Raw genomic sequence first — 27086 nt, forward strand, 5'->3', positions numbered from 1 at the left:
AATAGTTTAATTATACACATTTCTCCGATCACTTGCTTCCAGAGATGGCAAACGTCTCTGTGCCATACAGTAGATTTATTATCAAATCGGTGACGGGGCGTAACAAGGCAACAATGCCATGTATCAAAAGACGGCGTCGACTGCGCAGCCAGCAGTAATCATATCAAACCTTCATCTCATCCATCTCCTGCTCTATTAGGCTACTGGAAATCATGGCGTTCAGTTTTAGGATTATTTTATTGACTGACTGACTTTGATTCTCGAGGCAGAAGTGTGGCAATAAGGCAGAGCTTTATCATTTTGCCCCCAGATAGGGGGTGCAATTCACCAGACTTGTTTAATATGAAGTGCTGCCTTTGAGTCAGGCAGGAGATAATTGGTTCCAGACTTGACCTCTTGTTGAAGAATGGAAATAATAAAGACCCAGCAATTACATAAAAGGTGCATCGTATTGTCAAGATGTGCAAAGTATGATGGGGGAAAATGCATTCAAGAAAAGCAGCTGATTGCTCCTCTTTTTACAATAACGCAATCGACAAAAATATGTTTTGACACAAAGCAGACACAGATCTAGTATCTATAATCAATATACCAACAACTATTTCAATCAAAAGCCATACCACGAAGTGCTTAATAAGTAAAGGTCCAACAAAAGGCTTTCTATTTATTCAAGAAGCCTAGCTACTCTGAACAATGTCAAACCACTCATTTTGTTGTTTGTGCAGTTTATCTTGGACTCTCCAAATGTACCTTCAGTAATTTCCCCTGCATTGTCTTTACCGTGTGAGCAACATCTACCTGGGTGGCCGAAGCACCTGCGTGTCTCAGCAGGCTATGCAATTAATGAAGGCATTTCCGAAGCATGCGCGGCACGGAGCTGCGGCTGGAGGCTCTTCGTCTTGGCTGTACAGGTCATGACGTTACATGTGAAGTCCCACACGTGCGGCTGGCTGGATATCCGCAGTGTTTTGACCGCTGGTCATTTAAAAGACTGGAGGCGAGGTCTGACTGCAGTGGGTGCTGTTGGTTGGAGAGCCCGCTGACTGAACTTGTAGAGAGAGAGAGAGAGAAAAAAAAAAAAAAGCAGAGAGGTGCGCTTTCTTCCCAGCAGAGAGCGTCCCGCTCTACACGCACACTCACGCACACATCGGGGTCACTCTACTTCCAGTAAGCGGACTGATTTCCACTCCCGTATCTCCTGAATATCGCACATGAACAGTCTGACGGACGCCAGCAGACATTGACTACCTGTGCACCTTCAGCGTGCGTCACAGAAACTCGTCTAATTGTTTCCTCCGCGGTTTCCTACCCGGTGATTTTGGATTACGGAGAATAACAAGCAGCGTGGGCGCGTAACTCCCCAAATCATGGATTTATGGATAAAGTTGACGTTGTTGTGCAGCTGCTGCTTTGGAGCAAGTGCAGACTTTGATGGCAGGTAAGGAGGGCACATGGTTGAAATAATTTTGATTAAGAGCCTGCATCACAGTTCAATCCATTTATAGGCTGTTTCTGCAACAACAACAAAAAACTGCGCCTTTGGTTAAAGATAGCTTACTGGAGTGGTTGCAAACTGAAGCATTATTTTAAGATAATCCAAACTGCAAAACTCAAATTAGATGTGAGTGAAAACATGTTGCTCCTGTGAAATGACGTGCGCTAAAATGCACTGTGATTCGTGTATCATCCTAACTTTTATTCTGACGAAAACAGTAATAAGCCAAGTGGTTTTGCGCCTCGGAGCACACACATTCTGTTATAGCAGACGCAGTTTTTTTTCCCCCATGTTCAGACATCGCACCAAGCGGTTCTTGTCTCGTGCAGATATCAGGCTGATTGTAAAGTGATGTGACAGCACGTTGCCCGGTGCTTCATGTTCAAACACGAGTCTGATGAAGTATGTAAAGACAGAGGTGTGAAGACGTGCCAGACCCCAAAGAATGCATGTGTCCAAGATTTCGATCTGCCTATAGGTGCTTTATTGTTTTCATTTTTACTTTTTACAACCAAGCATCATAAAAACAAGTTGTAATTTAGCAACACTGGAACAAGTAAAAACATATTTCTAAATTGTTTGTGGAAAAAGTAATTGCACCATTCATGTTCATTGGCAGAAGGCTAATTTGTAGGACTATTTAAAGAGTGCTTTTACAGTTTGAAGAATTGTGTAAAATCGACACTATATTCCATCTCTTATTGTGTGTCATATTGTGATGGATTTCTAGAGATCAGAATAAAATTGGACCGAAGACCATCCAAACAATGAGAGAGTTACACAAACAGAGTCCTACTGCCAAATTCCCTACATCTCCAACAGAGAATGCAGCCAAGTATTGTACTTTATTTTCCCTCATGTATCTCTGTCAGACAGGCTCAGCCACAAAGCAGGATCCTTTCTCATGTTTCACAAATGAATGAAAACACTTTTGAAGATTATTGGAGGTAATTGTTATTGAAATAGTGTGCATGCATTTCAAAAAGCCCTTTGAGGCTGACTGCCATTCCACCTGCTTGTTGATAGATTTTGACATTTTGAGGTATATAGCCTTTTTTTTCCCCTCCTTGGCGCTTTTAATTTCGTTTTCTGCTGCTGTGTTCATAAGTATTTCAGAAGGAGCGATTTGGATATTAGTTTTTAGCAAGAAGTAAAAGTGTGTGTGATAGTGAGAATGAAGGAGAAGGGCATTTGCAAGCACATCCAATATTATTATTATTTAGGACTTGTCTTTTTCTTAATCCCCATGGCTGATGTCTGTGTGACAGGTCGTGGTCTGATGAGATGTGTAGGGCTTTAACTTTCATTTCACGCATTGCCTTTGTGTAATCATCATTTACTTTAACCTAGCAGCAGCATATTGTACATTATTAACATCCCTGCTGATGGAGTGGCTTGTCACCACGGCCATAATTTGCCAATTTTTATGGGTATAAACTTGCCCGGGCCTGAGTCTCTGCCTCAATATTAATTCATTGAGAGAATATCCCCTGAGACCGAGCACAAGCAAAAAAGCCATTTATTACCTGCTCTCTCTTACTTATTGCCTTTTTGAGAGCTATCCTAACAGGCTTATCCATCTAGTCCTAAAGGGTCCTTCACGGGCAAAATTGGCAAGATCATTTTGTTCTCCCATAGCTGCACATAATATGCTTACCTGCAAATCTGTCATTAAAAACATTGTGCTGTTGCAATTGTTGTTGTCACTCTTTATTCCAACCAAGGACTCAAGGACAGCCGGTTTCATGTCATGTTACATAGCAGCCTAAATACATACACACATACAGTAGAGGATATTCTTCCCTAGTGATGTCACTAAATTTTTAAGTCCAATGCTGCCAAGCAGCACATACCAGACCTCCTCAGTAATAATCCGAAGCCGTGGACTGGTGCCAGGTTATGTTGGCGTTGTAATTTCAGACCCACATTTGGGCTTTCAGAGGTTGGGAATGAGAATTTTATGGTTAACTCAACAAGCATTATGAAGTTTAAAAAAGAATACATTTCTAGTTTTCTCAGTGTTTAACATCTAGCGTATGTCAATGTAGTAATGAAGAATGTGCCGATATCTTTATTAGGAGTCATAGAAGAGATTTAAAGTGTAACCTTGCCGTATGTTTTCTGAGAGTGAACAATAAAACTCTCTGTTCAGTGTTGTCTTTTATTGAGAAACATGCATTCAAGTGCTGTACTTCACTAAACAAACTGAAACTGAAAACTCAGCATACCGCACTCCAGTTTATGACTAACATTATGTCTCTTTCTGCTTTTTTGTTGCGTCATTTTCACTGAGCAAGTGTAAGTGCTACATGGACAATGAAACCTATTATTACCAGTGGTGACCATAACAGTCTAGCCATGTCTTCAGTCATATGTGATTTAAGTAAACCAGCATAGACGTGTTGCTCAGTCCAGCGTGTGTAGCATAAAATTCTGGGCCCTGTAGAAAGGTATTTTCTATGGGCCCCTCCCCACATCCACAGCTATTCATTCTAGCATCTTTTTTGGCCCTCCTCACATAAGGGCCCTGGGTACTCAGTCCCCTTTTTTCCCCCCAGTCCGACACCCCTGGCTCAGTCCTTTTATACAAAGAAAGAAAGAGTGAGAATAGCTCACAAACAGTGACGGACTGGGAACAAAAAAACGGCCCTGGCATTTCCAACCACAGCGGCCCACCGGTGGGGGTCGCAGATGGAACGCACTTTTGATAGCCCCAGTGATGGTGAACGTAAACTCCCATGCTATAAACAACTGCACCAAAACCTAGACATATATTAAAAAAAAAAGAATAAATCATCATAGCCAGCCACTCCATAATAATATAATATTCTGAAGTAGCCAAACTTACTGTACCTACACTCCCTCCTGCAGCTTTGGTCTCCATCTCTGTTGCTTTTGGTAATCCACATTCAGACCCACGGCAGGCTTGTTGTTCTGTGTTGGTTAGTTCCATAGATTCGTTATCCATGTCTATCTCTTCATCCTCCTCTTGCTCGTTTTGTTCTTCCTCTTCCTCATATTCCTCACTGTCCTGTCTTGTCTTTCTCCCTGGTGTGCTGGCTCAGATGCGTCGCTAACATGCTAGCAGTATTAGCGCTAATGCTAGCTGAAGCTGGACTTAATGATTTTAAAAACAAATCAGTCAGTTTGCAGCATTTTTCAACGTCAGCCAACAGTGCTCTCTTATATTTCTCTCTCTTTTTCTCTGCCCCCACCCCACTTGTGTCGCTTGATGCCTAGATTAATTTTTTTGTCAACAGTATAGCTTCCAACTTCCAATTTTCAACTTCCAACAACCACGCTGACGCAGACCATAGACAGTATAAAGACGCGGTCTACTCGATTCTGTCTTGAAATTCCCAGAAGGCATTGCTTCATTTTAACTTTTGCAAACAAATATTCAAATAAAAGAAATGCAGGTAGATTTGTTTTATTTCAAACCATGCACGTTTACGTTTTTGAACATCTGATCTGAATAAGTAATTTTGCTACAAAACAATACAGACTAATGCAAAAGTTTGTGACTGTAGAGGGTAACCATGACTGTAATATTGAGAGACTCATGTGGTACAAATACTGATCAGATTACATTTCACTAAGTGTTAAGGATTTGGACAAATTTGACTATAGTTAAACCAAAGAGCTTTATTATTGATGCTTGAAAGGGGGCTGAGAGAAATTATATGGGCCTCTGTTTACAATTAAAGTGCCCATATTATGAAAAAAACACTTTTTCTGGGATTTGGGGTGTTATTTTGTGTCTCTGGTGCTTCCACACACATACAAACTTTGAAAAAAATCCATCCATGCTGTTTTGAGGGATATACGGTTTCTGAATGTGTCCTGCCTTCAGTCTCCTGGTGAGCTGTTCAAAATCGGCCCGGCTTGTGACGTCACAATCTGAAACAAGCTGGCTAACCACAACCGTTAGCTCGTAGCGTAGCTAACGCTAGCATGCTAACGCTAATGCTAACGCTAGCATGCTACCTCGTTCTCAATAGCAAAGCACTGCTACAACACACACAATCTACAAAAGAACTACTTACATGTGCACCCTAATTTAGAAGTCTCCCAGCTAATCCTGCCTTGTAACTGACCAAAGTTGGAGAAACGGGCTTTCTTTTACTGTCTCTAGAGTTAGCTAGCTGACATGATCTACATCTGAGCTACTGCGCATGTGCGAGTGCAATCAAAGATAGTACAGAAGAAGAAGAAAAGAGGTCTCACTCTGTAGCTAAAACAGAAACCAGGTGAAAAGAGGATCTGCAGCAGTGAGAGAGAGCTGTGCAGTACAACAAAAATATCGTGTTTTTTGAAAATTAAACCATGTAAACCTCTTCTGGTACAACCTTAAAATACAGTTATGACCCTGAAAATGAGCATAATATGGGCGCTTTAAGTGGCCGCATGGCTGTGACAATCATGCGGCTCTCTGATTGGCCGGCTGGCCCAAACGGCCCATGAGGGCCCGCGGCCCCTCTGGCATCTGCCCAAATCTGCCCAAATGCCAGATTACCAGTCCGTCACTGCTCACAAACAAAGAGTTGTAGCAAGGTCAGGTGGCTTGTTGGCAGGGTCTGCTTCACAATACACTCTGTCACAAGACACTTGTGCCGGAGTTGATTCTGTGGAAATTTGTGAGGCTGTAGTCTATGGGTTTAAATCCCACAGTCATGAATTAAACCCACGGAGGACAGCAGAGTCGCTGCTTTTCTTTCGCTCCAGAAAGCCTTTTCAGGCTGCAATGTAGACATGCAATGTTAGTACTTTCAAGTGATTCATTCCTTTAAAAATACTCTTCTAAGCACTTGAATTGCAGCACTGAACATGCTTTCAGCTGTTTGTTTGGAAAGAGTGCACTTAACAATCGTCGACAACATCTACCTTCTGTTCCTACAGAGGTTGAATGCACTTATCGTAAGTCAGTTAGGGCGAAAAGTTCTGCCAAAGCAATGTAACATAATGTAAAATAACCTTCTCCATTGTGGTATATTGTAAGGTGTTTCCAACATTTGGCTCCTCCACAGATGTAAATGAGATGGACATCTTTCAATACGGTGTTCTATTGAAGTGTGTCAACGCACAGCATGAAAAGTGCCACAAAAGTGTCAACAAAGACATTTTAGTAGCAGTGTTTATTGGAGCGCTATTGTGTTGCATTGCATTACATCATACAGGTGCTTGTTATTCTTCTGGTCACTTAGTAAATACCTTCCACTGTCTTCTTTGTATAGAAAAGCATTCTTTTTTTTTAAATAGGCCAGCTGATTTACCTCAGATATTTGTCAATATCCCACATGGTGCTGTGTGTTAATGTGATAGACTTGGCAGGCTGCATGCAGATCTGGCAGCGCGTGCAGCCGAGGTGGTTCATTAAGACGCCAGACACCTTATGACTCCACGAGCTCGTGCCTTTAGCTCAGCCTGGCAGGTCCAAGCAAGTCTTTCACACCAAGGTGCTACAAATGCAGCAATCAACATCTATGGGTGTGTGTGAGAGAAATCAGTCACGCTTTGCATGCTTCAGTATGGATGGATGATAGATAGATAGATTCAATTATATACCTCCACAGTCCCGATTATCACGCTGCACCCCACACTACTCCTCTGAGCGATGGACTGATTAGTCTACACTGTCAGGCAGGGGAGATCGGCCAGCTCTGTATCCATTAGTAAAACAATGGAAGAAGGATGGCGTCCCCATAGTGAATATCAACCTCTCAGGTTCTCCTGGAACAACCTTGTCTGATAGCGTGTGCTTGAGAGGAAGGGTGTCACAAGGCATGCGTGAAGGGTAATAATTATCTGCTCGAGTTCCTTCAAGGCTTAGTGTAATTTAGCATCAGTATTCAGAGCCCCAGGGTAATAAATATAGGTATTATGTTCAAGTCCATTTGATATGCCAGCTCTCTGTTAAGTAGAATATCACTGGGGACAAGATGTATCTAAAAAAGTGCAGTGCAGTGTCACTGTAACTCTCATTATTGATTGAGATTCATTGTAATTGTCAAGCCATAATACACATGTTCTAAGAAAATGTGTATTTGACATTGCTGCAGAGTTGGTGTGATGAGTAGGTGAGCTGGTGAATTGTAGTAAACCCTCAGTTTTAAGTTCAGAGCGCGTTGCGGTGCACAACTGCCTCCGGCTAAATTCAGCGTGTGTGTGTTTTATTTATGAGTATGTAGGAGAAAGCACAAGAGGGAAATATTTGATTCAATAGTCCAGGACCTGTTGCGTCTCATGAGGTTCACATCACCAAACGACCTCCCAGACACCTCTCGCCCACCATCCACTGGGAGCCCGTTGGAGTTCAAACTCTGCTCCTTTGTTCATAGTCTCATTAATGTCATGTGCTCAGAAACAAACGTCATGCCGTTCTCATCCTGACATGTTGAGAAAACTATTTTTTTTGTTAAAATCCTCTGGGCAAACAAAATATCAGCTCTACCACATTATCATACTGGAAAAACTACAAATCTTAGATTCAGTTGTCATAATAGACCATTGACTTTTTCTTGGTTCCATCTGTTTTTTATGGCCTTATCTCCCTTTTTCCATTATGATCCCGAACCCAAGTTGATGTTCACAATTGCATTATATATATATATATATATATATATATATATATATATATATATATATATATATATATATATAAAGCAATTTGTGAACATCAACTTGGGTTTGGGGATCATAATCATAATGGGGAAAATAAAATTATATATATATATATTATATATATATATATATTCAATTTACCATAATAGAGGACTGAGATAACCAGTAAATAATTACATTTGAACAGTAGGAACCAGTGAATTTTTGGCTCTTAACCGATGGACAAAATAATGGGAATGCCAAATGAGAACATTTCCATCACATAACTTTCAAGTACCAAAGTCACACAAGATGACTACATTGGCCAGTGAAGTTAAAGCTAATTAGCTGCATACTCGGTATCAGTTCTCTAGACATCTGGCAGTCAACATACTGTTAGATGTGATTTTCAAAGCAACTTGTGGAAATATAAAGAATCCCAAAGATACTGGCAGAATAACAAGCATCAGTCATTAATTTGCTGATTTGTTTTGATGGTGCAAAATGAAAAAAAAAAAAAAAGTATTCTAGATTGAGAGATCAAGGAACAAGATTGGTGCTATGGCAGAGTTTCTGGTATTTGAAAATAACTTTTAGTTAAGCACAATGACTATAAAGAAGACAAAACCTTGCCTGTTGACATTTAAACGGAGCTCTGGAATTCAAAATACCAGTTTAATCCACAGAATATTTTTTAAACTGTTGAATATGAAGGTGTATCTGGCATGCGCAGCATTCCGCTGGGAGTCATCAGGTGCAATGATTACTTAGTAATGTCATATAACTGCAAAGGACTATGAGACCATTAGGTTATACAGGAGCAGATGCACACATATCAGCATACACTCTTCCCACATGATGCCTCCATATTCTAAGATGAAAATTACAGGATGCTATGAATAAATCAAAGAGCGCATGTTTACAAGAACATCAGGGTGAAAACACCAGATTTAAATACCACTGAAATGTCATTGGAGCTTGTCAGATGTATTTTTAAAGCTGCCAATTTTGCAAAGATGGTCTTGTTTACAATATGGAGGGACAGCCAGGGACATATTTGGACATGTGTGTCGGTGGGTGCATGCCACTTGCAGAAATAGTGGCACCTAAACCTGGCTGCTGTCCAGACCCTTTCATTCTGTTTGGTTTTGGTTCTCTTTCGTTTACTTTCCTCCTTCCCTTTCCTTTTCATTTTGTTTCCTTTAGTCTCTTTAATTTCCTTTTTCCATTTACTCTCCTCTCCTCTCCTCCTCTCCTCTCCTCTCTCCTACTTTGTGTTCCCTTGCCTGACTGCCTCCCTGCTTTTCAGGCAGCAGACAAACATTTTCCCTGGATCTGCCAGTTTCACTTAGCATCCATCTGGGTTTTTTCTCCAGTGAGGTGATTGGCAGCGGGGGCAAGCATTAACATTTTCACATCTTGGCATAGAGACACTAACAGGCAGGGATGTGGCAAAGGATGTGCCTTGAATACTGAGCAACAGCCTCACTCTCTCATCAAGGCACAAAAGAAAGCATCAATTGTGTACAGGAAGATATCTAGAGAATTCCTTCTTCTCTTTTGTAACTGGATTAACAGTGTTTCTTCTGTACAACTAATAACCTGCATAGTCAATTCAGGTAATGCAAAACTCTCATATGCTCATGACCTCTTTTACAGTAATGCTAATGAAAGACCAGTCTCAGTGCTGAAGGAGATGCATCTAGATTTATTCTATGTAATGTCTTTTATCTGGACCCTGAGTCTGCCATCAAGTTTTGACTGAGTTTTTATTCTTCGCTAGAATTTTGGTAACATCTCAGAGCCAGGCACTCAAAGCATGCGGCTTGGATTTTCATCAGTATCCTTAAATGGACTCATCCCTTTGCTCTATTCTCTCCATAAATATGTGGTGAGCCTTGGTACAGATAAAAAGGTAATCCACATGGCACTGTCTGCCAAGAAGCTATTTCTCGCTCTGAGCAGAATAGAACATGGTGTAACAAAAACATACGGCTGTAATTTCTCTTAGAGGAATTGCAGTGGTTTGGAAATAACCTATATCTCTATACACACTAATACCTGCATGTTCTCCATGTAGCAGGACTGATATTATCTTCCACTGTCATGATATTGCCTGATAGATTCTTTAAACACATGGTACAGTGACACATGCTCTATACATGTGTTAATGTACTAGATGGAGATAGGAAACATATTGTATTTTCAAGGGCACCAGGCAGTACATATAGCTTCTTATCTGATTCACAAGCCTTATAATGAACACAACGGTAATGTGGTCTGCTCAGATGCCAGTGTCGGTGGTGCACTGATGCACACTGAAGGCTACATTCAAATCGGGTCTGGCAGGCTTTCAACACAGATCTCCAGTTTGAGTCAAACTGGAGACCTGTGTTGAAAGCAATAACATTGATAGCACATCAGATCACGTTGGTTTGTGCAATGTCTGATGTGCTATGAGTTTTATTTTCATGACACAAAGATAATCTGCTGGAAGTCATGAAAAGTTAGCCTTTAACACCCTGAGATAATGTAGAGTGAGTTTTATATTCTATATTCAAGTTCAAGCAAAAATGTCAAACATTTCCTGGTCCCAGCTTCTCTAATGTGATTATGTGCTGCTGTTCTTTGTCTTACATGATAGTAAACTGGATGTCTTTGCATTTTGGAACATTTGTTAGATTAAAATTTTTTATTGAAAGATGTCCCCTTGGGTTCTGGGAAAGTTTAATAGGCATTTTCACTATTTTCTGACATATTCCAATATAGTATGTGACCGAATTTGGCCTTTCAGTGCTTTTGAAGAGCTATTATATACTTAAAAACATAGAACACATTAGTCAAGTAAAGTTAGTTTTATTAACCCAAAATCACAAATTTGCATTAAAGGGCTTTACAATCTGTACAACATGCAACACCTTCTATCCTTAGACTTTCAATTCAGACAAGGGCAACTCCCCCCCACCACCACCACCACCACCACAACCACCACACATGCACACTTTATACTAGTCTGTTCTCTCCACAGCAGGAAAATTAAATGAATCATGTGAACTCTTTGAAGCCTCTCTCCAAACAACATTGAAAAGGCCCCTGCTTTTCATTAAGACATTTTAATTGGCTGTGAACTAATTATGTCATCCCCTCACAGGTGGCCACGGCAGATGGCCTCGTCCACTGGCCTGTGTCGATACGGGCCAGGGTGGACTGCTGCTGGGGATGGACACGCCGTTCCTGGGGTCACTGCCAGCGTGAGTGCCACCATGCCTGCTGCTGCTGCTGGGGGCAAACAGGGCTAACAAGGTTGTGAGGTTTCAAGCTGGGGTTAAAGATGCTATTAGACACAGGAGATGCTGCAGCACTACTACTATAGTAACAGGAGGCTCGGGGAAGCACACACACACGTGCACGTTGTCACAACAGAAACACATCCAGCTAATGGTGCATCACACCTGGGACAATCTTTGAGTAAAGATTGATTGTAATGGCTGGTGGGACCGGAGGAAAGGCTGGCATTTATATTCACACTGCGGGTGGCCATAATGAGGGTGAGACTGTAGCTGCAGGTAGACACATTCAAGGGTAGATGGGAGATTGAGTATAGATTGCGTGCATAAACAAGGCAGCTCATGCTGCTAGAACAAGCGGTGTGAACACAATCCATGGTGTTGTCAGGTGTACAGACCTCAACTCATCTTTATATTCAGCAACGCCACTTAGAGGATTCCAAGGATGTGTCCTGTCATGACCATACGCCATGAACTGTATAAAATATTAACACGTCACATATCCGACATATTTACATTGTGTAAAGACCCTCTGCTCTCCTGTAATGCTACCCAGGAAGGTGTGAATATACTAACATGGGTTTCATATCTGGCCACCAAATCCTCTGCATGGCTTGGTGCCTGTGCTGGTATAGCTACTTTGCTGTGGGGGTTTAATCAAGAAAAGGTTAACACAGAAATAGGGGTTAACAAAGCAGGAACTTAGCAACAAGAAACTTGGAGGAATAGTTAGACATTTTGGGAAATATTTTGATACTTTTTGGTTTCCTTCCCAAGAGATAGATGAGAAAATCAATTCCACTCTCATATATGTCTGATCAATATGAAGGTACAGCCAACAGTCAATTAGCTTAACATGATGACTGTAACCTGAGCAGGAGCGTAGGACAAAATTTTGGGCCCTGTAGAAAGGCATTCTCTATGGGTCCCTCTCCACATCCACAGCTATTCATTCTAGCATCTTTTTGGGCCATCCTTAAATGAGGGCCTTGGGTACTCAGTCCCCTTTCCACCCCCAGTCCGACACCCCTGAACCTGGGGGAAACAGTTGGGTAGCTCTGTCGAAAGGTAAAAATCTAAAGAGGCACTGGTAGGTGCTTTGGACAGAGCCAGGCTAGCTGTTTCCCTCCTGTTTACGGTCAGTAACTATATATTTACAGATAGAGTGGATTCAATCTTCTCATTTAACTCGGCAAAACAAGGGATTAAGTGTATTTCTTGTAAAACTATTGCTTTAACGTGTTGCCATTGTCACAGGTTCTGGTTCTGGTTTCCACTGTTCCCTGTGTTCCTAAAACTAAAATTCAGCTCTGCTCAGGAGGTGATTCTATATCCAAGTTCCAGATACTGTTAGGCGTTGCAGGCAGTGTTGTCAATTGTGATTAGTCAAGCCAATGCGTCAACAAACACAAGAACACAGCAGTAACATTACACTAATGTGACCACTTGTTGAACAAACAAGGCAAAGTTTATATTGTAGCTTTCACACGTTTATCCTTCAACTTCAACTTCTCTCCACTTTCTAATGTTTTCTATCCTTTTTTGGAATTGTTTCTGTCTTCGTTTGGGATACCATTTCCCAACTTCCATAAAAGTGACAGAAAATCAATGTCAGGATTAGTACCACTTCTTCTATTGTTGTCTGTCCCAAAACTGCACTCGCCTACCAAACCATGCATTACAATGACGTCTGTCCCCTTTTTAATCACTATATCCAAAGTTGTTGTTGTCTTTTCAGCGAAACATACTGTATCTAAAATGTTGAGATTAGTAAAACACAGTGGAAACAAAAAGTAGAACCTAGCACCAAAGCCTTTCAAGTTTTTAAATTAGAGTTTATTGGAAGCTTCATGTTATGGGTTGTTAAGTTCCTGCTGGGGAAAAAGGTTCAAAACTCTGCATGTCGGTTCTGGCCGCTTTATTTATAGCTTGTTAAAATAATGTTTTTTTAATCCACTCATTTTGTGTTTTTCATTGCTGAAATGACCATTTTTTAATTATGTTCTCACATATTGAAGCTCATCATGCCATGCTATAGCTGACCTTTTGTTTATTTATTGTATTTTGTATGTATGTGTTATGTGGAAAATATGTCACACACTGCTTGTTGGGACCAAAGGTCTGGGCTGCTGCAGCTAAAATATTTCTGTATTTGCTGGGTTTAGCAGTTCACTCCAATTTCATGTAAAAGTGGCAGAGTGCCATCTTTTCTCTTGATGTTGGAGTGCACTGCAAGATTTCTCATTTTGTTATGGAGAACGCAAACAGTATTACTTGAGTTCACGGTTTTAGTGTTTTGTATTCCTTTTAGCTCAGCCAGATTAACCTCAGGTCTTTGCAAGACAAATCAGCTTTTTATCCTCTTCACGCTTCATCTCTCTATTATAAACAAAATATGATAATTTTATTCTTACATAAACACTTGGAGTCAAAAAAACAAATTCATGCTAATGGTTTATGTGACTGAGCTAGACTCGTAGCTTCAGGAAGGTTGTTTCATGGTTGAAAATTAGAGGGATAGAGTTTGTTCAAAAACTTACCTTTTCCCCAAGACCTTGACACTTGAACCACACAATCTGTGCTGGAATTATTTAGGCAAAAGCTGCACCGTTTCACTCAGACAGCTCAATTGTATCATTTGATAGTGTTTGTTTGAACATGGGGCCAGGACTCAGCAGTAATCCTGGCAGGAGTCCGCAATCTCAATGCCCAATACCTCCCAGGGCATCTGTACTGGGCTCCCTGCCTTTACAGCTTCCCAGACAATTCAAGGCGGGATAGATGCGGGTTTTGGATGAGGCCGAGATGATGAAGATGACTTTGTTACGATAGAAGCCTAGATTAGGGGGCAAGACATGATTCATGTACAGTACTCATATTTTACACACTTAAAACCCTAACAGTAATGGCCACAACACATGCCGTAGTGTAGTTACGGTTCCACATAAATCAAGCACAGTCACATTAAAAAAGACATGTTTGCATCAATTACTCGACCAGCCAAACAGCAGTGTGTGAACATGTTTTCTTTGTTATTCTGGAGTCCCACATGTTCCATGTTGAGCCAAAAGTATGAGCTAAGTTTGAGCTTAACCATCATATGGAGTACTTTCACTTTACCACTTTTTTATTTCAACAAAACCAAATCTGCTCTGTGAATAAAATCACTCGGTGAATGCTTGCCTTAATGCTCCTGCCCATGTGCACAACTCAAATCCATTCTGACTGCAATCAGTATTCTTTCAAGTCAGTAAGGTGGTGATTTAAACCGTATTGGAGGGAGGTGGAAGGTTTGGGAAAGAAAGGACGTTGGTGTGTGTGCATGTGTGTGAGAGGATGCAGTCAGTACAGATTTCAGGTCTTGGTAAAAAAAAAAAATAGTGGCGATAGAAGAGATTGAGAGATTGGAGCTATAGGATTGTGGCTTTATCAGCGTTGGGTTTGTGAGACTTCCCTCAAAGAATGAGAAACTTAATGGATCGACATTTAATGCTCCCAGAACTGAAATAGTGAGGGAGAGAGGACAGAAAGGACTAAAGTTGGAAAAAGTAAAAAATCCTGAGCTGGGGTTCAGAGGTAAGGAGTTAGAGATGATTGCTGCTGGAGTGGAAGGGGGGGGGGGGATATCAGGAGAGGGAGAGAAGTGAGGAAACCAGGCAGATGGAGAAAGAGAGAGAGGAGCTTTAGATTTATAGTAGACCGAAGCTCCACTTATAACGTTCTGACAGGCCATCCGGCAGGCAGAGCCACACTTGAAGCTACTTATTCTAACCAGCTGCCATCATGAACATTTTACTGCCACTGTGAGCAGTTGAACATTTGCATTTTCAGTGTAATACAGTTAACAGTAATCATACTAAAAATACTTTTCATCTCTTCCACTTTTGATGAAGATTGAGAACTGTCTAATTTAAAATTTGCATCCAAATAGTTCACTCAGCAGGAGCTTCAGTCATTTCATACATTTGATGCCAGGTGATACAATAATTGCTGTGAGGTTGCTAATATGAAACAGATATCATCCATATTAATTATTATAATTAATTATCTGGGCTTTTACCACAAAAAATAAGAAGCAACTGACTAAATAGATCGTTATTATACAGCCCAGTATAAATCTGAATAAAGTTTACATTGCACAATTCTGCACCTCACTTAGCGATTATGTCAACATTTAGCGTCAATGCAGGCAGTAGTTAGCCTGACAAGCCAGACCCACATCAAGATGTTGGGTCTGGGAAGCCACCATTGACAACGCTCAATCCAAGGGGCGGGATAAACAGTTGTCTTTCAAATTCCCTCTGCACGCAATAGGATAGTGCTACAACCAGGCAGAGCAACGAAGAGAGTAGCGGAGCTAGTTGATAGATTAAACTTCTGCCGTATCCGGTCAGCAAAACTCCGAACACATCTTCCTTTTTTAAGAATGACTTCAGTGCCATTCTTTGTTCTTTTCTCAAAGTCTTCCAGAGTCGCGGCCAAAGCCGGTTCGAAAGACCGCTGTTCCCAGCAGCAGCAGCCATAAGCCCGCCCACCGACTCTATACATGATTTGATTGGCCCGGCCAGAGTTTGTTTTTTCCAGCTCGCAAGCCATAGGAGAGTTGCTAGACCCCCAGGCTGAAAATTACATTTTCTGCCGCTAGGGTGCGTCTAGATTTCTAGACTAGGCAGTAGTGCCTTTAAATATCAAGATGGAGAGTAAGAGTGTAATTCCCCCCGTGGTGGATTCCCCCTTTCATGTAGGAGACAGAAGTCTATATCTAGTCAAAAGCCTGCAGTTAATGCTTATTTTTTCTTTTACTGGACCTAAATAACAATTGTTCCCTAACATTAATCAAGTGATTTGATTTTTATTAGGTTCCCTATTAGCTGATGCAGAACATCAGCTACTCTTCCTGGGGTCCAGATTAAGTTGCTTAACCTTAAAGGGGCTGTAGGCCTACTCAATATTCAGAAAAAAAGTGGTCTAGGTTTGCCTCCACACGGCTCTCACAGGCCCCAACCTCCCCATCATTGTCAGATACCGGCGCACAAGGCACAGCATGCACTAACGTGCACGGGTGGCCGGACCGGCTATCAAAAGAAAGAACAGAGAATGTTGTACAGATTTACAATTTCTACAACATACGACACCCTCTGTCCTTTTCGACTCTTGCTTTGGATAACTCTCCCCAAAAAAAGAGTGAAAAAAAGGGAAGAAACAGGAAGAGCAACTGATGAGGGATCCCTCTCCCAGGACAGACAAACATGCAATTCAATCAGGAGAGACTTCGTTTGCAGATATGCAAAGATATTTATTGTACAACTGTATGATATTGAATGTACAAAGTCTTTTGGAGATTGGACTCCATCGAATTAATAATCTTCTTAAAGGGGTAGGGAATAGGAACATAACCCCCCGATGGAGTCCAGACACTGGTGGCGGCGGCGAAGAGACCAGAGACCGGACCGAAGAGGCAACGGAGCGGTCAGCTGGGAGAAACGCGCTTTGCCTGAAACGACAGCTGACAGCACAAGGAGAGAACAGATTTAAAGCAGAGTTGTAAGGCTGTGATTGGCCCTTGAATCTCATGGCCAAGTCTGATTGGTTTAACTGACAGCGTCACTTCTTGAACAGCTGATTTGATTTGAGAATGAGTAGTGATTGGGTTAATAACGTCTTCCTGAAAGAATTTGCGCTGACCTTCATTAGATGTTGTGCGTACAAAATAGACTAATAGACTATAAAATAATAAAATATATATATATAACAATACAGACAATCCATATGACAAAATGATACATAGAAGAGAGAGAGAGAGGCTGAATCTCCTGAATCTCCTGGAGGACAGAGTTCCAGATCTAACAATCCAAGAATGTAATCTTGGCTTTTGCAGAATCGTCTAATATCAACATTCTTGTCTGGAGATAGGGTTGGATTATATTCAGACGGATACTGTTGTCACAAAAATGAGGACTGGAAACTGGACTTGGACTTGACTGTTGTGAGACTTGCTTACTTCAGAGTTGGCTCACCACAGACTTGGCTTGAGATTTGATTTTGAAAATAGTCAATTTAACAGTTGAGTTAACATTCAAATATTTGACCAGGTACAAGGCTGCAGGAACAGTTAAACATTAATAAGACCTATACAAGCCATAAGACATATACAAGCAGGCCTTGAATAGCCACACAGCTTTGATGTCTCAAAGGGCGTGACTTTTTTTGGGATTAATTTAAATCTTCAAAAAGACTTGAAACAGCTCTAGTAGAAAGACATACATTTATATTCCCTGCATTGCAAAGGAGCTGGGTTGAATATCACCTCCATATTAAATAGATCACACATTATAATTTCCTCAGCGGTCCTGGTGGATTCTACAAATCCACCGAGACTGGTATTTAGTTTGATTGAGTGCACCCTTTGTTTCGACCAATAGTGTGCACAGGATTAAGGCAAGACTTTTGAATTGGTAATTCGAGCTAACAAGTGAGCGATGAAAGCAGAAAAGTGATATCTCAGTTTGAGTAATTCACTTCATCATGATTGTCTGCTCCACTTTCTTTCATGATCACTGGGCTGTAAAGGCCCGTCTAAAAGTGGGCCTTTTTCATCTGCTTGAGGCAATAAGGTGAAAACAAAATTGCTTGTAATAATTAGAGGGAATATATACGGGAATAAAAGGCACATGTTCAGATTTACTCGATACAATTCTGGCTTTAAAGGCACTTTGAAACAGTTCTGACCTAAAAATCTAATGTCTGTTCACAGTTAGGTAGCTGCAGCATTTATTTTTATATTGAAGAAACCAGAGCACCATGATTTACTTGAATAATATCAGTGGTGTTTTCATCTTTGAGCGCAGTGGTGTGATTTTAAGAGGGAATTATAATTTTACTGTTTCACAGTGTGTGAGAGAAAACTGCTTAATTCACTTCATTTTAGATGTAAGTGATAATAAGGAATATGTAGTTCAGAAATAAGAGAACATCCCTGGAGACGGTGGTTTTATTCAGACCTCATTTTAATTTTAAACACAATTGTAAATGCATTTAAAATGTGGCGTCTACCTCGAGGCAACTTGGAAATATGTGTGACTCCAGAACTCCAGACTGTGTGTGTGTGTGTGTGTGTGTGTGTGTGTTTTCTTCCAGGAATGTTTGCTTGTCAAATTGACCAGGCTATGCCCTCTAACATCATACTGTCTTTATTTATTAATTTGTGCTCTCAAAGACTAAACATTGGCCGCAACCTTTGTTTGTTTGGCTATCTGTTTTGCAGCTCTCCTCGCCTTAACTCACAGAGTAGCCGGGATAAGGTGCCAGCCCCAAGGTTAGATGCTCCACATGTTTCTTGAAGTAGTCTTGCTCGACATGTATTGCTGGGGGCACATCCTCTGAATCCTGGGCTCACTTACTTATTTATAGAGCCAAGCCCACCCCACCAACTAACACCTCACACCCCTTGGTGGCGGCCATCTTCCTCCCTCCGGCCTCACAACTACTGTATGCAAACAGCTTACACACACCACAGACCTGATTTCACCTGAAGCCGTGTCTTAACATGAATTATGCTGAAGTCCTTTAGTTTCATTAAGATTCAACCGCCCCTCTAGTCGACCCCTTAGAATACTAATGACACCCTTAAAGCTGAAATCCATAATGTTTATGCAATTAATATATCAGTAATGTATCCATCTGTATGGTGCAGAGTAAAAACTGAGTGTTTTACTGTGGTTCGAGATGCTCTGCATGTGTCACTACATAGAAATCAGTCAAGTTGAAAGTGCCAATGCTATCATACTTAATCACTTGGGTAAATGAAATAATCACCATGGCATTACCCAGCTGATCAATGACTTTCACTGCATACAAACAAGATCAAATTAAACCTCAGAAACTAGTGGTCTGCTGACATTAGTCCTGGGTCCCTTGGTGTGACAATTAAGCTATTTTAAGATGTCACCTTGGTCTGTGTGAACCTTTGAAACAATGAATTGCTTAATAAACAAACAAAACAATCAGCGAATCAACCGATAATGAAATAATCATAACGAGCAGCCTTAGGTAATTACTTAGTTGATTGCAAGATGATGCAACTTGATTAAGTAATGATTTTCCCATCTTACTTTGATGAAGTCATGCATTGAACTATTATAAACATTGATACGCAATATCTGTGTCAATTAAAAAATAATACATCCCCTTGTGTTTACCATCAGGCATCCACGAACAGTCAAAGGATTTAAAAGAATCTGCATCAGTATAGCAGCAGTATAATGTCCTGAGGACTGGCTGATGTAAAGCAGAGTGAAAGTGTGTCATCACTCGGCATCTTTTGATGGTGTTCATGGAACGAGGGTCACACATGCTATGTTTGGCCTTCCAGCTGGTACGACCATTTTTAGTCCTCCGTGTCCTCTGCTGTGGTTAATGAACACTCGCCGTATCCCTGATCTCTCTGCCAGGCCACAGGCTTAAAAATAACCTCAGTGGCAAAGCCTGTTGATGGCCGCCTCTGATCCTGCTAATCAAATCTTCCCCCATGTAGGAGAATAACAAAAAGCACTCCACTTGACTTCCCTCTAACTAACACAATTTTCATCTGCTGACCAGACCAAGGTCTAATAAACTCCTACTTCCAAAAAAGTACAACTCTTTTCCTTTTCCTCCAACGAATTGGGACATTTTTAAATGGTAATTGTGAACTTTGACTGCTCTGCGTGTTAACATACCGGGTCATATCACAGGCCCCTCCAAGTGGTCTAACAATACTTTCTTTCTATTTGATTACATAGCCAAATAAAGTGCAATGAGTCTGGAGATGTTATCGACCCGAGTTAACGGATTCATCACATACCTTTGTGCCTTTGAATTCAGTTTGAACAATGTTACAGACTGAAACCTGAGGAGCTAAAGATGTTCTCCCTGAATGTGTATGAATGAAAATTTCTGACATTGTAACTTGATTCTGAAAGTATGCATTTCATATGTAGAGAGTGCTATTCAGCCCTTTCTTTTCAGTTTTTTTAGGTCTCTTAAAGCAGCTTTCAACTTATTTCTACCATTTATAAAAACAATTATTGAAAGCAGGAAGCACTTAGAGAGTGACTATCTCCACCAAGGCTGCACAATTCAATGCAAACATATCCAACGGCAACAAAATACCATCAAGTAAGTGCTATCTACACCACAAACTATAAATGCAGGATTATCCTGCAAAATGGTTGAACTTCCCTTAAAGACTAAGGATGACTTTCCAGAAACTATCTTATAGCATTTATCAAAAACTATGCAGTGTTTTGGCCCTCTAATGAGCCTAAAATGTATTATTACCAAACTGGACTTCCTGGATCCTTTTTTTTTAATCTTCTCCCTTGTATCTGAAACATCACCAACACACCTTACATTTCTTTCTGAGCTATCCTTTTAATAGTTATACTGACAAACATGACAACCAAAAGCCAAATTATCTTTGTGGAGGTTGTTTGGGTGTAATATGTTTGGCCTCACGGTGCTGAATTTGTAAAATCAGGAGGAGCGGCACACAGACAGGCTGCTGATCCAGCAGGTCAAGGGAAGAAAAAAAGTCACGAAACGCATCAAGATCAAAACCACAGTGCCTGGTGACAACACCTAGATCCTGCTGGACTAAAACTTAACAAGAATGACTTAATAAACAATGCTTTGTGCAGCGCACAACATGGGGAATTATAATAGATCATACTCATTTCACCGCACAACTCAAACACCCACTAGCCAGACTGATCTCATTAAGTGGCGTATGTATGACACGCCAATTCGTATGCCATTGTTGGCGTGTTATCAAGATGCATACTCGCTTTTTAGCTTGTTTATCAACGCTTTTTGGCCTCCATTGACTTAGATTACCTTGGGAGTGCGTGTGAATTGACACCGTAGCGAGTAGTATGAAAGGGCAAAAATCCAAAGGGGGTGGAGGATGGGTAAAACACAGGACTTTCACCCAGGATAGTGGGGATCGTGTCCTGCGTGTGATGTTTCCTTTTTCACGTTTCTTCTTTTCCTAAACCCAACCCGCGTGTGACGTTTCCTAAACCCAACCGTAGCCTCGTGATAACGCGTAGTCTTGTGATGTTTATGGAAATAAAAGAATGCCATGACAGATAACATTAAATATTATGCAACATTTATTCATAGATTTTAATAGTGACAAAAGTAGGTGCCAGAACCAATCAAATAGGTGCCGGTACCATGGTCCCTGATCATGTTCCGGCAGGATCCGGCACAACTTAAGCCCTGCTGACACAACAATATATTAAACCCTACATCTGTATTGCCACACATTACACTACACCATTACATCTTTCCAAATACACGACAAACTGGCTGGTGTGATAAGCACTCTCATCCAGAATCTCTCTCTACACACACATACAGTATGTACTGCCTCTTCCACCACAGTGATAATTAGGTCCTCTGATTGCGCTGTATTATGACAGAATTAATGAAGCTTTTAATGAAAATTAGTAACACTTGGCTGAGGCCCCGTGTATCAGACATGCTTAGCAGCAACCTGCAGTAAGCACAGTCAGATAAGCAGGGTAAGCCTACAGCTCACTAATTCAGAACACAGAACCAGTAAAGCTGTGCAGCTCCCGCAACTACCACGTCTCTGTACACACTCAAAATATCACCATCCACGCACTATGTACGATCAGGGCAGCTCTTTATTAAGGCACTAATTATAATCTACTATTTTGGTGTTCAAATTGTTTCATCTTCAGTCTAAGGGGAAAACATTATTCGTCTAGGTAATTCTGGTTGGCTGGGCGCCAGCGTACATATTAGTGCTGTATTTCAAAACCAGCATAATCAAAACTTTGCTTGGTGTTAAAAGGTCAGACCTCTCATTTATCTCACACAGTGTGAAAAGATTTAGTATCAATAAGGACAATAACACTTTTCCAGCTCTGTTCAATGCGACAATTATGTGGTTAGCTGAGAATGGTTTGTCTATTACCATTAGTCAGTGATAATAAGACTGTCACACAAGGAGAAAGAAAGAAACAAACACATGTCTTAGATGAATGAAGCATCATGCTGTCTTATTGCTGTAATGTGAAGAAAACTGTAGCAAACTAGATAATTTACAGCCAAGTCAAGGAGCAGTGGGATTAAGTGCTTTGTCATCGTGATCTGTAACAAGTAGTCAGCCATGGCGCTGCACTGATCTGTCTCTTCCTCTTTGAATCCCCCCTGAACAGCTGTGTGCCAGCCTGGCTGTAAGCACGGAGACTGCGTGGGACCCAATAAGTGCAAGTGCCACCCTGGCTTTACCGGCAAGACCTGCAACCAAGGTAAGCTCTTGCCTGGAGAGACTTGTAGACAGTATGAAAACACAGTTGTTACCTTGCAGTTGCATGTGACTTTCTTATTTGTCGTAGGGCACTGAAGTTGAAACGTACTCTACAACATATATTATGACTCAAAAGCGCACCCCCCCACCAAAAGCAACACACAGGCCTGCTGACATGCACATTTTTCTAACTGAAGAACAACCCCTGCCCTGAGCAATTGCAGGAATTATCATTGTTTATTGTGGCCAGATCTCCACCCCACAACACCTGTGTATTAAAGTTGCCACTCATGTGGCGGAAGTTGGTTTGCCACCAGCTGACAGCAGAGATGCTTTAATCACAAGGGGAGGAGGAGAGAGCTGATTCAGCTCAAATGGAAATAAGTGGTGAGGCTATGTTGAATGATCCCAGGGATGCATCCTCTCTGGTGAAGATAACATCTCAATTACTGACCTGAGATAACTTGGCTCGGCTGAGTGCAACCGATGCTATTGAAAATGTCTTTCTGTGTGTGTGCTTGAGTTTTTATGCATTTCCATTGCTGACAGATTGGGCATGTAGAAAAGCATTAAAGCGTCCCAGTAAGTTAGTATGTTGCCGTGCATCCAAGCAGCTTGAAAATACTTGTGGAATTCACGCCCCAAGACAGGAATAGGATAGTGTGTAATTAAAAACAAGGGTTAAGGTAGTGGAGGAGGAGGGTGGGTGGGATGGAGGTGTTGAAATCCTTTCCGGAATGTTCTAAATGACTCAACTTGCATTTGGAGGCTATAGGTGGCTCCTGTCTGCCCGGCCAGACGGCTGTACTTTGTCTTAATCTGCAACAAGGGGAGAGGAAAAAGGATCAGCGTCCCATATCCAACTACAAAGAGTTTGCTGCCAACCATTCAGACAGACTTATCTGACAAATGTAATTCCAAGACCTTTCAAGATGAAACTGTACTTTCAAGTGTCCATCGAAGCCCCATTTGTCCAATAAGCTCTTGACGTTTTACATAGCTTTCCCTTTTACTCAGCTTTGAGTGGCAGACTTGCCCTTTCAGCCTATTTAGGTGGAGATAACCTTGGATTCTGCTTGGAGCTGGCACATGCTATGGAAACCAATTTAATTATTATCAAACCATAGATTAGATTTTCTCATTTAAATGCAGCAGCCTCCATTAAACATTGATTTGAGGTTTACTATTGATGTGCCGGATGGTCGATGTTTCGAAGCATTCTAATATCCTTCCCCTCTGGAGAGCTACATTTCTCTTATGGAGTCAACTGGAGGAGTGAAATAAGTTGTCCAGAGCTCAGCTGATTCCCTGGCCTCGATGCTGCGAAAGGTCAAGTAGTCACACTGATACACTGTAAAACATAATACAGCAATTTAGTGGAATCAATTTATCTTTTAGTAATTACTCTAAAGTAATAATTCCGAAGATTTTCATTAGAATAAAATGTCTCTCAAGTCACTATCACCGAATGAGGCAATCAATGGTGATTGATCCTGTAGCCCACTGATAAAAGCCCTTACATTTGCAGTATTACGAACTGGGTGTCTGTGGCAACATTCCCAGGAAAAATCACACAGTTAGTGACGCGTTTTCCATCACAGCAGTGGTTGGTCCGCCAGAGAGGATAGGCGGAGCTAACAAAACAGACTCGCTCTTCAACTCGCTTGTGTGTGAAGTGGTGTACTGTTTTTTTCGGTCTCTGCTAGCATTGTGACTAAACATCACACAGGCGACAACAGTGTTCGGATTTTTCGGAGGTGAGAACCAAAAACACACCTACAATTGTCGCTTACCGCTAAAGAAAACGAAACAGATTTTGGAGATTGTAACTTTAATATACATTTTTGCGTTTTATTCACTTTAACTTAATTCAACTTATAATGTCTCATTTTCATGTTCAGACCACTTGTCTGGAGTCTTGACTTTAAATTATGAGTTGACTGATTGTACTGCTGAGAGTTCACTAAACTCATTAAACTAAGTTCCTAAAGAAACATGATCAGCACATAGCAGACTTCACCGCATGCATTGTTTGAGATTTAAAACTCTCTTTTTGAAAGAAAAAAAACATGATGTAAACAAACTTGTTTTCAATATAAGGAATGATTGTTTATTCCTATAATAATAATAATAATAATAAAAATTAAAATAATAATAATAATAATAATAATAATAATAATAAAAACAATTTGAACCATGATGAAGGCTGGTATCCAATTCAGTCTCCTCCCCCCCTTTAAGCCAATTCAGTCAACTCCAATTTTTAGGTCATAGTGTTGTGATGCAGACTTACTGTACAGTATATAGACCTGCATGTGCAGAAAGATATTTTGGACACACATTCCTTTGCTCTAAGTGGAAGGTGTGGACAGATGTGTGACTCCGGAGGCGATCTGATTGACAAGAGTGTTAAACACCTTAGGAACAGCGGTTGTGTGGAGCAAAAACAAACCACAGAGGAAACATGAGTGCTTACACCAAACACAAGGCATGGCAGATACTGTATTGATTTCATCACTCTCAGAGTCAAAGCCGTATTTTCCTCTGTCAAACGTTTATGAGCTGGCACGGTTATGAGAGATTTATACTTCAGGGACTACATGTCTGTATTTAGTGCCAGCTCTTTTCACCTGTCAAACCATTTTACCATAGGGTTTGTTTCACTTTCATTGCTTTTCCTATACAGAAAATCTGAACACCTGAATGAGGAATTATTTGACGAATCTGATTATGTTCATCATTAAATTAACAGGCACTCAACTGTCAAGAATAATAAGCACTACTTCGAGAATCCCTATCATGAGAATTAGATGTGTCATACAGCATGGTGAGGATAGATGAATATGCTCTCGCTGCACAAATAAACTCATTATAGGGATAATCTGTTTAACAATTTGGCAGCACACTCCCCTGCTGATCCAATCATTTTAATAAGATGATTATTTCGTGCAGGTGGATTTAGTTAGGTGTAGTTGACCTGCTGTTAAGACACTATAAAAAGATTTTACTTGACGAATGACACCACAGACATCAGAAGCAATATAGCTGCAGTGCCTCCAGATGCTGCTTTCTTATTTTTCTCCCTTTTTCGTCAGCCAACTATATAATTAATACTACTTTAAGTATAATAGAATCCAGCTGTGGTTTAAGTACGTATCTAATTTGTTCCTATATCTGTTTTTAGAATAACAACATCTGTACCTTTTACTGCGTTATCTTGACAAAGCCGCATTGCTGTCTCGAAAACTTTTATGATTACTTACTATTAGTTTTTTTCATTCTAGGTGTAGACAGACACTTTATGGTTGTTGGTTTAGAAACAGATCACTCTCTGTCGCTCTTTGTCTTCCTGGCTTTCTGCTAACAGTCACACAGCTGCAAGTATTTTAAGTATTGCATGCATGTCATCATACTGTGTATTTTCCCTCAGATGATAATTGAGGGAAAATACACAGTATGATGACATGCATGCAAAATGTCAAATTGTATTTGTTTTTAAGCTAAGTTTTCCAACAAGGTCATTAAGGGTGAGTGAAGTAATATTTGACCTTAACTGACCTCTTGGGCATGTTCTCCCTGTGTCAGCGAGTTTTTTTTCCCGGGTTCTCCGTCTTCCTCCCACATTCCAAAGACATGCAGGTTAATTGTTGACTCTAAATTGCCCGTAGGTGCGAATGTGCAACCTTGTCTCCTAAAAATTACGTTTCCATACAACTCAACTGCATTCTCAATTACGTTTCCAGGGAAACATATTTTCTCCCAGATTACGTTTGTTTTAACTCGTCCTCGTACCAGTGGCAGGAGCATGTTGTGAAACGGTCGCAATTTTAAACATGTAGTTTATGTTGTGAATTGAAACAAACTATTTGATTCGGTTGAGGCAACAAAACTACATGGTTAGTTCAGGAAAAGATCAGGGGTTTGGGTTAAAATAAGTCAGTTTTGACTTTTGGTTTCAGACGGGACATGAACAGCGGTCTCCTGGGTGAATGTCCTGTTTTTCTTTGACCCATCCACCTACCCTGACCTCCTCCCTAAGCAGACTTTGATTAGAAACATATTTGTGATTAGTCAAAAACAAATGTAATGCAGAAGAAATTATTTTTCCCTTAAAATGCAATTGAGAATGCAATTTAGTTGTATGTGAATGCAATTTTTAGGAGACAGGGCTGGAGCATAAATAGCTGTCTGTCTATATGTGTCAGCCCTGTGATAGTTGGTAGGTTCAGGGTGTACCCCGCCTCTCACCCAAGGGATTGGCTTCAGCTCCCCTCAGCCCTGTAAAGAAAAGGTGTTTACAGATAATGGATGGATGGATGGATAACCTCTTTAAGCAGAATGTAGGAACTGAAATAAAATTGCTAGAACTGATCTTTTCCTAACC

General features: G+C 40.8%; 1 protein-coding gene across 1 annotated transcript in view; it reads left to right on the top strand.

Annotated features, from left to right (window-relative positions):
* Positions 1-1091: 1091 nt before the first annotated feature.
* Positions 1092-27086, top strand: part of npnta (nephronectin a) — a 56001-nt gene continuing 30006 nt past the window's right edge. The window contains 5 exon segments of the mRNA XM_039800691.1: positions 1092-1438; positions 11247-11290; positions 11293-11346; positions 18647-18697; positions 22611-22703. Coding sequence (XP_039656625.1) covers positions 1368-1438; positions 11247-11290; positions 11293-11346; positions 18647-18697; positions 22611-22703 — 313 coding nt within the window. The 5' untranslated portion in view covers positions 1092-1367.

The sequence above is a fragment of the Perca fluviatilis genome, chromosome 1 (assembly GCF_010015445.1).
Source record: "Perca fluviatilis chromosome 1, GENO_Pfluv_1.0, whole genome shotgun sequence".
NCBI classification, from domain to species: Eukaryota; Metazoa; Chordata; class Actinopteri; order Perciformes; family Percidae; genus Perca; species Perca fluviatilis.